At 34.1% G+C, this 12662-nt stretch overlaps 1 protein-coding gene across 1 annotated transcript in view; it reads right to left on the reverse strand.

Annotated features, from left to right (window-relative positions):
* Positions 1–2142: 2142 nt before the first annotated feature.
* The window catches only part of LOC112019438 (mRNA cap guanine-N7 methyltransferase 2), a 13160-nt gene continuing 2640 nt past the window's right edge, over positions 2143–12662 (reverse strand). Inside the window, exons 2-8 of the mRNA XM_065764432.1 lie at positions 11754–11825; positions 11516–11625; positions 10527–10649; positions 10350–10442; positions 9919–9987; positions 9714–9727; positions 2143–2645 (exon numbers count right to left, since the gene is read on the reverse strand). Of these exons, the coding sequence (XP_065620504.1) occupies positions 2143–2645; positions 9714–9727; positions 9919–9987; positions 10350–10442; positions 10527–10649; positions 11516–11625; positions 11754–11825 (984 nt within the window). The remainder of the gene's footprint in view (positions 2646–9713; positions 9728–9918; positions 9988–10349; positions 10443–10526; positions 10650–11515; positions 11626–11753; positions 11826–12662) is intronic.

Below are 12662 nucleotides of genomic sequence, written 5' to 3' on the forward strand. Positions count from 1 at the left end.
TCATATATATTTGTATACTAATTTTAGCAATTTTGATCTATAAAATTACATTTTTTTTCCCTAAACAATATCATTGATTCTTTTAAGAGTAATGCTATACTCATAAACTTTTTTACAACATTTTTACAAATTGTTTTGGTAGTAAATTTTTATTGGTTCGCACATGAAGTCATGAACCCCACCACTCACATCATTTTTTTATTTACTAGTAACCACTTATTACATCAATAATTATAATAATAAAAAAAAATTGTAGTGCTAGTATTTTTCTCATTTTAGTGACTATAAAAAATTTATAGATCTAAAATCTAAAACAAAATATACAAGCCCAAAAAAATAGCTCAACAACAAAAATTACTAATAGTAAAACTTAAAAAAAAAAAAAAAAGGCTCAATCAACCAATTTTATTTAAATTAAACAACACTGTCATTTAAAAAATTATAATAAAAAATAATTTTGTTTTTATCAACAAAAAAAAAAAAATCTTAACATCTAAGTAGTAGCAGAATCAAATGTTGAAATGTTAAAACTGTTGTACACAACCACCAATAAAGCAACCCATAGTTCAAAGCTGTAGCTCCGTCCTTGGTTACATCACGGCTAATGATTCAAGCTTTGTACGTCACGGCTCTTTTTGACGTATGTGACTGACCCTTTTAAAGTTAACAAAATGACTTTTTTGGTCTGAACGTGAATTTAAATTTTAAAAATAAAAAAAAAAAATCAAACAAACAAAATGATACTACTTACTCAAAATTATACAAAGTGGTCATAAACTTGTAGATTGATTATTAATTTTTTTAATAAAAAAAATTGTGTATTTTTTTTATTTTTTTTATTTTCCCATCTTTGAGAATGCCTCCTGATTCTAAATATTGAATTAATAAAAATTCAACCAAATTGAAGCCTTAAATTATTTTACCAAGTTATAAGCGTGTCAAAAAAATCATTGACCATTATTTTTAGACAACTTGTAAAAGATATGTTAATAAAAATTAAATTTAAAAACTTAATTAGCAAATTGGCAATTTAAAATAATGAGAAAAAATTAATTAAACAGTGGTAACACAACTAACAAGTAGCTAGTAATGAATGTTTGAATTATTAATTTGGGATTCATAACACATTAATTTGTAATATACAACTCTTTACTTTTATCAGGGACAAATCTACAATGAGACAAGGAGGCTTCGCTAACTTTTACTTATATATTTTATTTTTCCAAAATAAATTTTTTTTGAAAGTTTGACTTCTAAGATATATGAAAAATGACTAGGTTATGCAAATTTTATAAAAGCCCTACTCTAATTCATTTGTATGAATCATTCAATTTTATATGAAAAATAGTATTTTTTTTTTATAAAAAAAATCTAAAAACTTAATTGAAAGTTTCTCTTTACTTCTGTAATTTAGTTATCTTTCGCAAAATATGAAAAATTCACTCAAATTTTAAAGTAAATAGCTAACACACGTAGAACTTTGTACAATGTGTGTGTCTATATAACTTTGTGATTTGATTTTCATACTATTTTATTTTGATAATAGAGATTGTCCCCTAAAAAAGAAAGATTTCTAGTTCCGTCCATACTTTTAATTTTCTTTTGATTTTCGTACTATTTTGTGGAATTGTGGGCCACAAAGGCACGATAGCCACTTGGAAATCTATCGTATGATAAAATATTTAAAGGGGGATCTATTCATATCCAATGAATCCCATATAGCTCTCTACTTTCTACCGACAAGCATAAATAAAATAAAATAAAATAAAATAAAATAAAAATTGATTGTCACAAGAAACAAATCCAGAATGAATATGTTGTGAAATGATGCAAATGTATGGACAGAAAAATAACAAACCAAAATATAAATGGAACTTAATAACAAACTAAGATAACAAACTAAAAAAGGTTGATGTAACTAGAAGTGCCATAAATGGAACTTAATAACACCAATACACTATTACAAATTATAACTAGAAGTGCCCCATTAATTGAGAAACAATAGGTCCAATGACAATTTAAATTGACGTAGTGCGTAAAATTCAAAGCGTCTTTAGAAGCCCAACAAATAAAAAAAATAAAAAATAAAAAAAAATCATCTTTTATTAATATCATCTTTCCATTTTGAGGCAGTCGTATATGCTAAACATTTTTGATCTGCTGTCTTTTGAGGTAGCTACAAATGGATTCCATGCACTCATCTTTTCCAGGATAGATAGTGAAGTAAGTCTGCACAAAACTTAAAACGACGACAGCAATAGCAGCAAATAAACCAAGAGCAGACCATGGGTTTCTAAAATATTTGTAAATATTTCTAAAATATTTGCTCCTACAGTGCTTTTCAATTTCTTCTCTAATATTACGGTAAATTGAGGGATCTTCAATCGAGCTTGTGGATAGCTCTTCGAAAAATTTAAACACCTCTTCATCACTGCCTCCAATGTTGAGAAGTATACGCTTTGAGCGCAGCTCTTTCACATCGTTAGGATTGGCAATGAGTGCACTCAGGAAACAGATGTAAGATGTAAGAACAGCTTCTGTATTACATGCAGGACTCCATTCAAAGGCTATCAAGTTGTTCCACAATATTACTGAAAGCTGACCGAGGGCCAAAGTGGGAAGCTTAAGCTGTGAATAGAAAAAGCCTGGTAAGAATTCAATGTCCAAAACAGAACATGATTTTCTTTTTTTAACGAAAAACGACTAGAAATCTATAGACTTGAAATGGATCCCCTTAACTTTAAGTTCACTAAGGGAACGATATGATGGACAATAATCTAGTAGATTGGGCTCCTTTTTTGAGGTATTTGCAAGTGGATTCCAAGGGAAGCGAGGACTACTTTGATCCCGCGGTTATTTCTTTTGGTCCTTATCATCATGGCAAAAGAGAACTCCAGGAAATAGACACGATCAAAGATGAGGCCATGCTAAAGTTTATTAAAGAGCAAATCGTTTCTGGAATTTTACTATAAGGTACGTACGTAACATGAATCACCTCATTAGAGCTTGTTACGTTGATTGTTCAGAAGAAAAGTATTGTGATGATACGTTTGCATTGATTATGCTCCGAGACGGTTGTTTCATTTCATATTTATTGGACATGGTGGTAGATCAGAAGTGGGACGAGCTATTAGAGCTATTTGATAATCGTGGAAGATTATCAACGTAACAAGCTCTAGTGAGGTGATCCATGTTACGTTAGTAAAATTCCGGAAACAATTTGCCAGATTCTTTAATAAACTCAAGCATGGCCTCACCTTTTATCGTGTCTATTTCCTGGAGTTCTCTTTTGCCATGATGATAAGGACCAAAAGAAATAACCGCGGGATCAAAGTAGTCCTTGCTTCCCTTGGATTTTCGCAGACTACTTTCGAGTTAGTTCCCTTGGTATGTTACAGCGGTTGAGAACCCAATCAGATCCAGTAGAAGTCCATTCCTACATTCATAAAAATAAAAATAAATAAAAAGTAGGAGGAGGTTATTTGCATAAATTCACCCCAATCACATGATCACGTCCAAATTTCGAGTATAATTGTGGATATTGTACTAAAGAGAGTGTGTAAAGTGATGTAAAAGAAAATTTATGGCTGAGAACGGTTCAATTTATACCCAATATAAATTTAAATAATGTCATACTTAATATATATTTTTTATTAGATATGAATTTTAAAGAATTTACCGTAACATTACTTCTTTTTTTTTTTTCTGTTATCCTTTATGCCTGCAAAATTTTAAAATGTATAAACTTTACAAAATTTTAAATTTTTATAATTTAAAATTATGCATAAAAAATAACTTTATGCATCAAATGATACTAAAATGCACAAAACTAGGACTGCAATGTGAAGCCAAAGCCACAACCAGCAGACCTAAGGACACACTAAGAGGTAAAGGCAAAGCAAAATGGCTTGGAGAAGTGGAAGGAAAGAATGGCAGCTAGCAGGCTCATGGGCACATTAAGAGATAAAAGCAAAGCAAAATGGGCGGAGAAGCCCAAGAAAAAAGGTAACAAACCCTAGTGGGCCCATATGACAAGAATGGCCACTAGTAGGCCCATGTGCATATTTAAAGGTAAAAGAAACAACAGGGGCAGAAGCCCAGCGAATTGCATGGGCAGGGACTTCTACCAACACATTGTCCGAGCCCATGAAGGAATAAAGGGAAATGATGAAAGCCCAAGAGCCCACATCCTTCATGCTATGGGTCAAAATGTCAATTGCAGAGTAGGGTGTAATTTGATAATTTTGTCCAATTTAGGTTGTAAATTACAAGTTCTTCAATTTTTTAGTGAAAAGTGAAAACCCTCCCTATAATTTAAAGTGGATTTTGCAATTACCCCCCAAGAACCTACCTAAAAATGATACTCCCCATTAAGGTTTGGTAAGGGTCATATTTCTTATGTATTGACATATCCGAGCACTTTACATGTATATATTTGAGTCTTAGATTGTGTTAGTTTAGAGCGTGAAAAAAATATGAAAAATATTTTACACCATGAGAAGTGTTTGGGTTGGCTAGAAAACTCAGTCAAACAGAAAAACCATTTCTGTTGACTGTAAAATATCAAGGCTTGAAGTGTAAAATAGTTTACACTTCTATTTCTCCTTCAAACCACTTACACCTATTTTCAGCTTCTACCCAAACACACAAAGAGAGAGAGGAAAAAAAAAAAAGATGTCATTGATGAAGTCAAATTATATAACTAGTAATAACCTGCTACCTAAAATTTTTTAATAATATAGTGAAAATGTTGTGATATATCATTACTCTTAAATACAAAATATATTTAAAATAAAAACAGTGAGAAACAATTTAAGAGCCGATTTTAAAGGAAACATATTTATTACTATTGGTTTGTTAGTTTTAGTATATTAAAAAAATTATTAATTATTTATATAATTTAAATAAATAATAATTAAATTATTTATGACGTCACCAGTTCGACCATTGGTTGGACCCTGGTCCGACCATAAAACCGGTAATTAGCTTATTTTTCAGTTCTTTCACTGTACCGGTTTTTAAAACCGTGGCCATTACTAACAATTAACACCCACCCACTTTTTGACTTTTATGACATAGCATTTACTTCTCCAAAGTCCCAAGACTCCTAGCCTTTTCACTTTCTAAGAGCATTTGCAACAGTTCATTTATAATTTTAGCTATTTAGCATCAATAAAAGCTACTTTATCTATTTTACCTACACACATACTGCAGCAGTGGTTCTATTTTAGCTTTTAACACAATAAAATAATATAAATATCACAATAAAATAATACACCCCTACAATAAAATAATACACCCCTACAAGAAAATAATATATCACATTACCCCAAAAAAAATCAACAAACCAACCACAACCACCTCTACCATCACCACAGCCACAACCACAACCCCAACAACCACCACCACCAGTACCACCACCACCGGCCACAACCACCACTTTACTTCGGCAACCACAACACAAAAAAAAAAAAAAAAAAAAACCACAACCACAATCACAAATTCCACAAACACCCCATAGTTTTAAAAACTGGTAAGGTGAAAGAGCCAGAAAAGAGACTGATTATCGATTTTTTGGTTCGACTGAAGTTCGACCGATGGTTGAACAGGTGACGTCATAAATAATTTAATTAATAATTTTTTAAATTATATAAATAAATAATGATGAATATATTATTTTTATAATGTTAATAATTTTTCACAACTTATATAATAAATATCATTTAAATATTAAAGGTAACTTACTATATTTGTTCACAAATATGGTTAAAACTTTAAAAGACGCACATATAGCTACAAGACTTTCTAAGCTTCACCGAAAAAGGAAAAGAGATAATGAATAAATAAATAAATAAAACCCACCCCACTTTGGTTACTTCTCTCAGCCATTACCATGGTTTTAAAAATCGGACCAGACCGGCTGGTCTGACCGGTTCAACCGGGAACCAGCCTACAATCTGGTCCGATTATAGCTAAAAACTGAAAATAATAAAAAACCGGCTGGTTCAACTATAAAACCGGAAACTGGTATGGTTGAATCGGTTTAGCAAAATACAGAGAAAATGACTTTGTTCCTCTTGATTTCTTCCCCATTCGGCCTCTCTCATTAGTGCAGCAGTTACTTTGTTGTTGTGAATGATGGGAATGAACGATTTTTCTTCCTCATTTTGAAAATCTTAGATTTGTTGTAAATAAGATTTGGTGAATGAAACTTTCAAATCTGCGGGTAAAATAAAATTTGGAGAGGAGGTAAGAGAAGCAACATGAGAAGGGTGGAGGAAGGTATTTTGGTTTGAAGTTTGAACTATTGCTAATTGATATGTTGCAGAGAGATGGAGTGATGGACGGGCTTGGTAGAAATGGTGAGAGGGAGAGATAGATTAGAGAGAGAGACAAATGAGAGGTTATGGCCTTATGGGAAATTGCCACTTTGGATTTTGATGGATTTCTATTAGAGCATTCGCAGCAATGGTGTTATAAAGGTATAATGCTNTGCCTCTCTCATTAGTGCAGCAGTTACTTTGTTGTTGTGAATGATGGGAATGAACGATTTTTCTTCCTCATTTTGAAAATCTTAGATTTGTTGTAAATAAGATTTGGTGAATGAAACTTTCAAATCTGCGGGTAAAATAAAATTTGGAGAGGAGGTAAGAGAAGCAACATGAGAAGGGTGGAGGAAGGTATTTTGGTTTGAAGTTTGAACTATTGCTAATTGATATGTTGCAGAGAGATGGAGTGATGGACGGGCTTGGTAGAAATGGTGAGAGGGAGAGATAGATTAGAGAGAGAGACAAATGAGAGGTTATGGCCTTATGGGAAATTGCCACTTTGGATTTTGATGGATTTCTATTAGAGCATTCGCAGCAATGGTGTTATAAAGGTATAATGCTATTTTTTTAGCTCTTATTCACAAAAAACACCATGCAGCAGTGGAGCTAAATCTGAAAGATTTAGCTCCTCAACTACAGTGCACATCTATCTTTAGATGTGCACTGTAGCACACAGGTAAAAAAAAAAAAAAAACTTTTTTATTACAATTCTCTCTCCTCTCTCATTAAATATATATTTCCTATTCTCTCTCTCTCTCTCTCTCTCTCTCTCTCTCTCTCTCTATGGCTTCTCCTCTGTCTTCTTTCTTCCTCAAATTTTTTTTCTCTCTTGCTTGCCGGCTAGCTCCCTCATCTCTCTCATCCCTCAGCTTGCCGGCCAACTCCCTCATCGCCGATCTGTTCCGCCGACCCACCCCAAGCCCCATCGCCCACATTGATTCCGACAATGAAGCCCCCGAAGCCACAAACGCTGAAACTCCGATGAGGACGACTCCTCCATTCGCACCTTCACCAAAGCTCGCCTCGACGTCGCCAACGCAGGTGGAGGCTCCGGTTCGGCTCCGCTCGAAACATGAAGATCAAGACGGAGAATCTGAGCTCCTCCGCCACGGTTAAGATCGAGAATTTGGGTCCCACAGCTCCGGCCAGGAGCTCGGTGCCTGGAATCGTTGTTTAGAAGTGATTGATTCAATGAATTGAGAATATAAATTTACAAGTGATAAATAAACTAAAAACAACTGAATAGGAGGGCCAAAACTAAATGCTCAAGATCTCCCCCTTAGTTAGTGTGGGGTTAAAGAATTTGGCAACCCCAACTCATTTTATACTAAACCCAAGGCCCACGCCGAGAAAGAAGAAATGTCCGAGGACAAACGTAGAAAGTCCAAATTGCCAGGAAACATTGCCGAGGACAATCCTGTCCTCGGCCAACCGAGACCATAGAAGGGAAGAGCGGCATGCCATCAAAGACAGCCTCCTAGAGCATCCTAAGAAAAAGGACAAGTATAATGGGTCAGCCATGGGAGCACGGTGGAGGAGCAATTTAAGGAGAAACTGTCATCTCCGCATTAAACGCCTACAACATTCTGGCCGCATTAATGAGGAAATGACCCCTGAATAGTGCTGTCTTGGTCACTACAACTCACAGAAGGTTTGAGAAGGCAGCTAATGGGACAAGCACTCGAGTAGTGACCTGCATGATTAACAAATTGAGGGTCTAAATCAACTGAAAGGGGATATATAGTGTAAGAAATCCTTCAGGAAATGGGGAATCGAGAATTAGAAACATAGAATATGGTAGCAATTTGTATCATCTTTTGTAACCAAGCACTGAAGAAATAATAAAAACAACAAGCTCCTCAGATAAGGTCCGAGGATAGAATTTCACACTTTAGTTCACGTCCTTATTATTCAATCCACTCATAACCATGTCTAGTTGTTGTATCCCTCACTAAGGCCTAGTTTTTAAACTCATTTTCTATAAATTTATTGTATTGGGCTATTTGGGCCTGAGTTCACTCATCCAACAGAAGAAGTGCTCAAACCCAATCCCTACAGTTAGGATCTGGCTCTTTCACACCAATTGTGATGCCCCAGATTGATTGAATATGGATTGAATGTGAGTGTGTGTCAAGTCCCACATTGGGTATATAGTGGATAGATTTGGCTTTTATTAACAACTCCAAAGAGTCTCAATTGTGACTAGACCATTGCCTTTGAGTTATTGTGCAGATGTGGCTAGCGATTTTTCTTGAGTCATTACAAAATGGTATCAAATACAACTTGTAACTTCATGTGTGCCCACCGACACTACCCCACAATATGGGACCTAACGTTGATGTTAGGGATTTAATTACGGTAGATTGTGACACCCCAAAAATTTGATTGGATTGAATATTGATTAAGTGTGTGTGTGTGTGTGTGTGTGTGTGTTAAGTCCCACATTCGGCATATACTCAAGTGATCTGGGCTTGATTAAGAATTGCAAGGAAGAATTATAAATCCACCAAAAGGAAGAGAGAGAGAGAGAGAGAGAGAGAGAGAGAGAGAGAGAGTAATCACCTTCTTGTGTGGGAAAAATATGGATTGAAAAATAAGAATTTATATAGATTGGCCCCTCTCCGTTGAAACCTCAACACCTTTGATGGACCTCAACACGTCACCTCTCACCGCGTTGGTTATGTTCAAATCGGTTTTGTTCGTGTATTCTTCTCAACCATTGCAAGCTTAGCTCATAAAATTAAAGGTTGAAAGCTGTAAAAATTTCAAGGTGGAAAAGCCAGTTGCACTTTAGATAAAAGAAGGGAAGAAAGTAGTAACATTGAGTTAAATTGGAAAGTTCAATAGATGGGAAAGCGTTAAATGTTGCTAAGAAAAAGAAATGTGAGAATGATTCTTGGTTGAATTCAATCAGCAAATTTTAATTTCCGAGAGAGGAAAAGACAAAAAAAAAATAAAGAAATAGACTAGGAAAATGGCCAAATTAATAGTGATTTGAATTTAATGTGGAAACGTTAGGCAATTGTGTTGTTGAGCATATGAGGAGTCTGGAATCTAGATGCAAAACGTTTCAGCTTTCATTGAAGGGGATAAAAGAGAATGGAATGGACTAAATTGAACCGAACTAGAACAAAGTGACTCAACAAGAGTGTAACAACAAAAAATGTTATGCTACAACTTTTAGATATTATATAAGTCCGATTAACCATCCATTTTTGAAAATTGTTTATATAAATTTGAAAAAGCTCAAAAAATTTTTATAACTTTTTGATTTTTTTCATAAAAAAATTTCCTTAAATAGTTTTTTAATGTATGCCCTAAGTGACATACATTAGTAAAATTCATATTATATATATATATATATATATATTAGAACTCATGTGCCTGCAAATTGGGCTCTTTTGGCAACACCAAATATGGAGAATGAATTATCAGCCTCACTAAATCAAACAATGTTAATCACAAGCAAATACATCACATAAAATCAAAAGCAGAGCCCCGGGGATTGTTTGGACTTTTAAGATTTTAATAATTAATTCATTTCAGAACTTTGTTAAGGCATTAAAGAAGAAAGCATAAATTCACAAACCTGTTATCATCATAAAATTCAGTTAAGTTTTGAATCTCGACATACTCAAGACCAGCTTCCCTTGCCAACCTGAGTCATATCAGAGAAGTTAATTGTTACAACATTCCAAAGCCAACATCTAAGCTAGAGAGCACTTTAAAACTATAAAACCATTCCATTACTACCAACCCAAAAAACTTATGAGAATGCCAAACAAAAGAGCTAAACTTGAGGTCATTGAACCAAAAACATAGTGTGATACGCTGGCAATCCAGTGTGGGCCATAATTAGCACTCTGTGCAATTTTAAACATTATCATTTCTATTCCAACCGCAGTTAAAAACTTTAATTCTCGCTAATCTGCCATCACTTTGGAGGCAGAATGGATTTATGGCAGTTTATAGCATTGAACAAAGTCTAGAACCAAAATATAAGATAGAATATAAATGAACCTGATGAAACTTGGGAAATGAACCAGGCAATGGGTTTCAGCAGATGGATCACTAGCAAATTTCAGCTGATATTTCTTTCCAAATAATGGGAACCTGGAAATATACACTTTATTCAATTGAATTAGAATGAAAATATAGAACAAGGAAACACGCTTCTTATTGAAAATTCATACATACTTTTCTTCCTCAACTTCAAACGTGATCATGTAGCTTTCTGATCGAATGCAATTGGGAACAATGTTTGGCTTCATGCTGCTGACTTTGTTGTGGTATGCTTCAACATTCTTTTGGTACTTTGCCCTGTATGGCCAAAATGTTAATATCTATAGTATGGCACTCCTTTTCTGAGAAGAAAGATCTCATGCAGCATTGATCACAAAGATCAAAGATCAAGCAACGTCATGAATAGAAGAAAATATCATTGAAACATGGGCTGAAAGCTAGAAGAGAGCTGGAGAAAACAAACAACGTAAATGATGGAATTAACACCCAGACAGAGATGCTCTTAACAACTGCAAAGAAAGCTTTGTTTTTATTCAAAGAAGTATATGGTTGACATTCTTAGACTTGAGTTGCTTGACCTTAACGCTGTCTTTATACCTGATATGTTAAATAATATGGAAGCACAACCATTGGTAATCTAAAATGAATTTTTAATTCAAATTTAACATGACTGTCACTCAAGGGAAACTGAAATCAACTTAAGTTCCCCATGTTTTTGTTAAAGCATCAACCTTGGCCCTATGGAAACTAGCAGGGACAAAGAATCACTAACAAATATTAATACTTGATGGTGGAAGGTGGAAGGTGAATTATAACCCTGAGTAATCTAAAGAATTTAGAATCTGATCACAATGCAAGATCTTTCTATTAGATCAAGCAGGGCAAAAGGATAAAAGTCTACCAAATCAACTGAGAGAGATGGAGAGCAGCATATGGATGAGGGCCCTGTTATCTTAGTTTTAGTACCAAGAGAAGCCACCAATATGGATCAACAATTAATTAAATCACCAAATTGCAATCAAATACTGAAAGCACTAATTAGCTCAAACTTTTGAACTGATTTCTTTAAATACATACAAACAAAACAAGTATACAAAGTAAATCCAATGCAATCAACTAAGCAACTCCATAAACAACAGGTCTTAACAATCACTATTTCATACCATATTGTAGATGAGTCAGGAGTAATACCGAAAAAATAACCCCCCGGTTTCAGCAAACATGACACATTTTGTAGAAGTTTCCTTGCTCTCTCCTCGGTTTCAAAGCAAAACTGCAAGTAGAAATGCTTTTCAGATTTGGAACCTGATACTCTGAAGGGAGATACAGGACTGTTTGTGTGTGTGTGTGTGCAAGCATGCATGTGTGCACATGAGAGAGAGGGGAAAACATATATGAAACCTGTAAATGCTGCAAGCAGCATACTATATCAGCCTGATTGGTCTTCTCCTTTAAATGCGTCTCCATATTTTCCTATCAAGGCATACACTGTCAGATAAGGAGGAAAATGTAAAACAAAGACTATCTGGAAGCAACTTTTGTTCCAATATATATATAATGATATTTTCTTTGTTGTTGGTTATTGTTTTTTCTTGTGTTCACCATCATGAACACCTTGTATTTTCATTCTATATTTTTCTTCATCTTGATCAATATTATTCTTATTACCTATCAAAAAAAATGACCACATAAGAAGAAACTATAAAAATTCTTAGAAAAAAGGAACTTTTATCCCCATATGAGGTTGAATTAAGTAAAAACATAAGTCACTAAATAATACAGAAACTTGTCACAAACTGCAAGATCCCAATTAAGACCAAAGTCAGAGGGTATTTTTAAATCATATGTGACGAGTTTTCAGGACATGTAGAAAAGGAGGCAAAAAAAAAATGATTCTGAACCCCTTTAAAAGCAATGTATAAAGTCTTCTGGAGCAGATGGAAAGTCCTTTAAAAAATCAGGTTCAACATTGTCAAAATGACTTCAACCTATACAATGGGTTAAGCTCATTAGTTAATCTCCTAGGCAATTGCAAGGCCAACTTAACTGCATTTATACTTCTGAAATCATCACGTGGTACACCTGTTTAAAATCTTTGCATGGTGACAGTTAAGGTACCAGAAGACGTCTCACTCACTGCCATTATTCTAGAGGCAAACTCAAAAGTAACCCCCCCCCCTTTTATTTATTTATTTAAAAAAAAAATACACTCTCAAGAGTAGCATAAAGAACAATTCGTATTAATATCATCTCAATTACATTAGTAGATTAAGTGGATAATATTTCTTTTCTCTTTTTTTTGGTTGGGGT

This window comes from Quercus suber, unplaced genomic scaffold (assembly GCF_002906115.3).
Source record: "Quercus suber isolate HL8 unplaced genomic scaffold, Cork oak 2.0 scaffold_561, whole genome shotgun sequence".
Lineage (NCBI taxonomy): Eukaryota > Viridiplantae > Streptophyta > Magnoliopsida > Fagales > Fagaceae > Quercus > Quercus suber.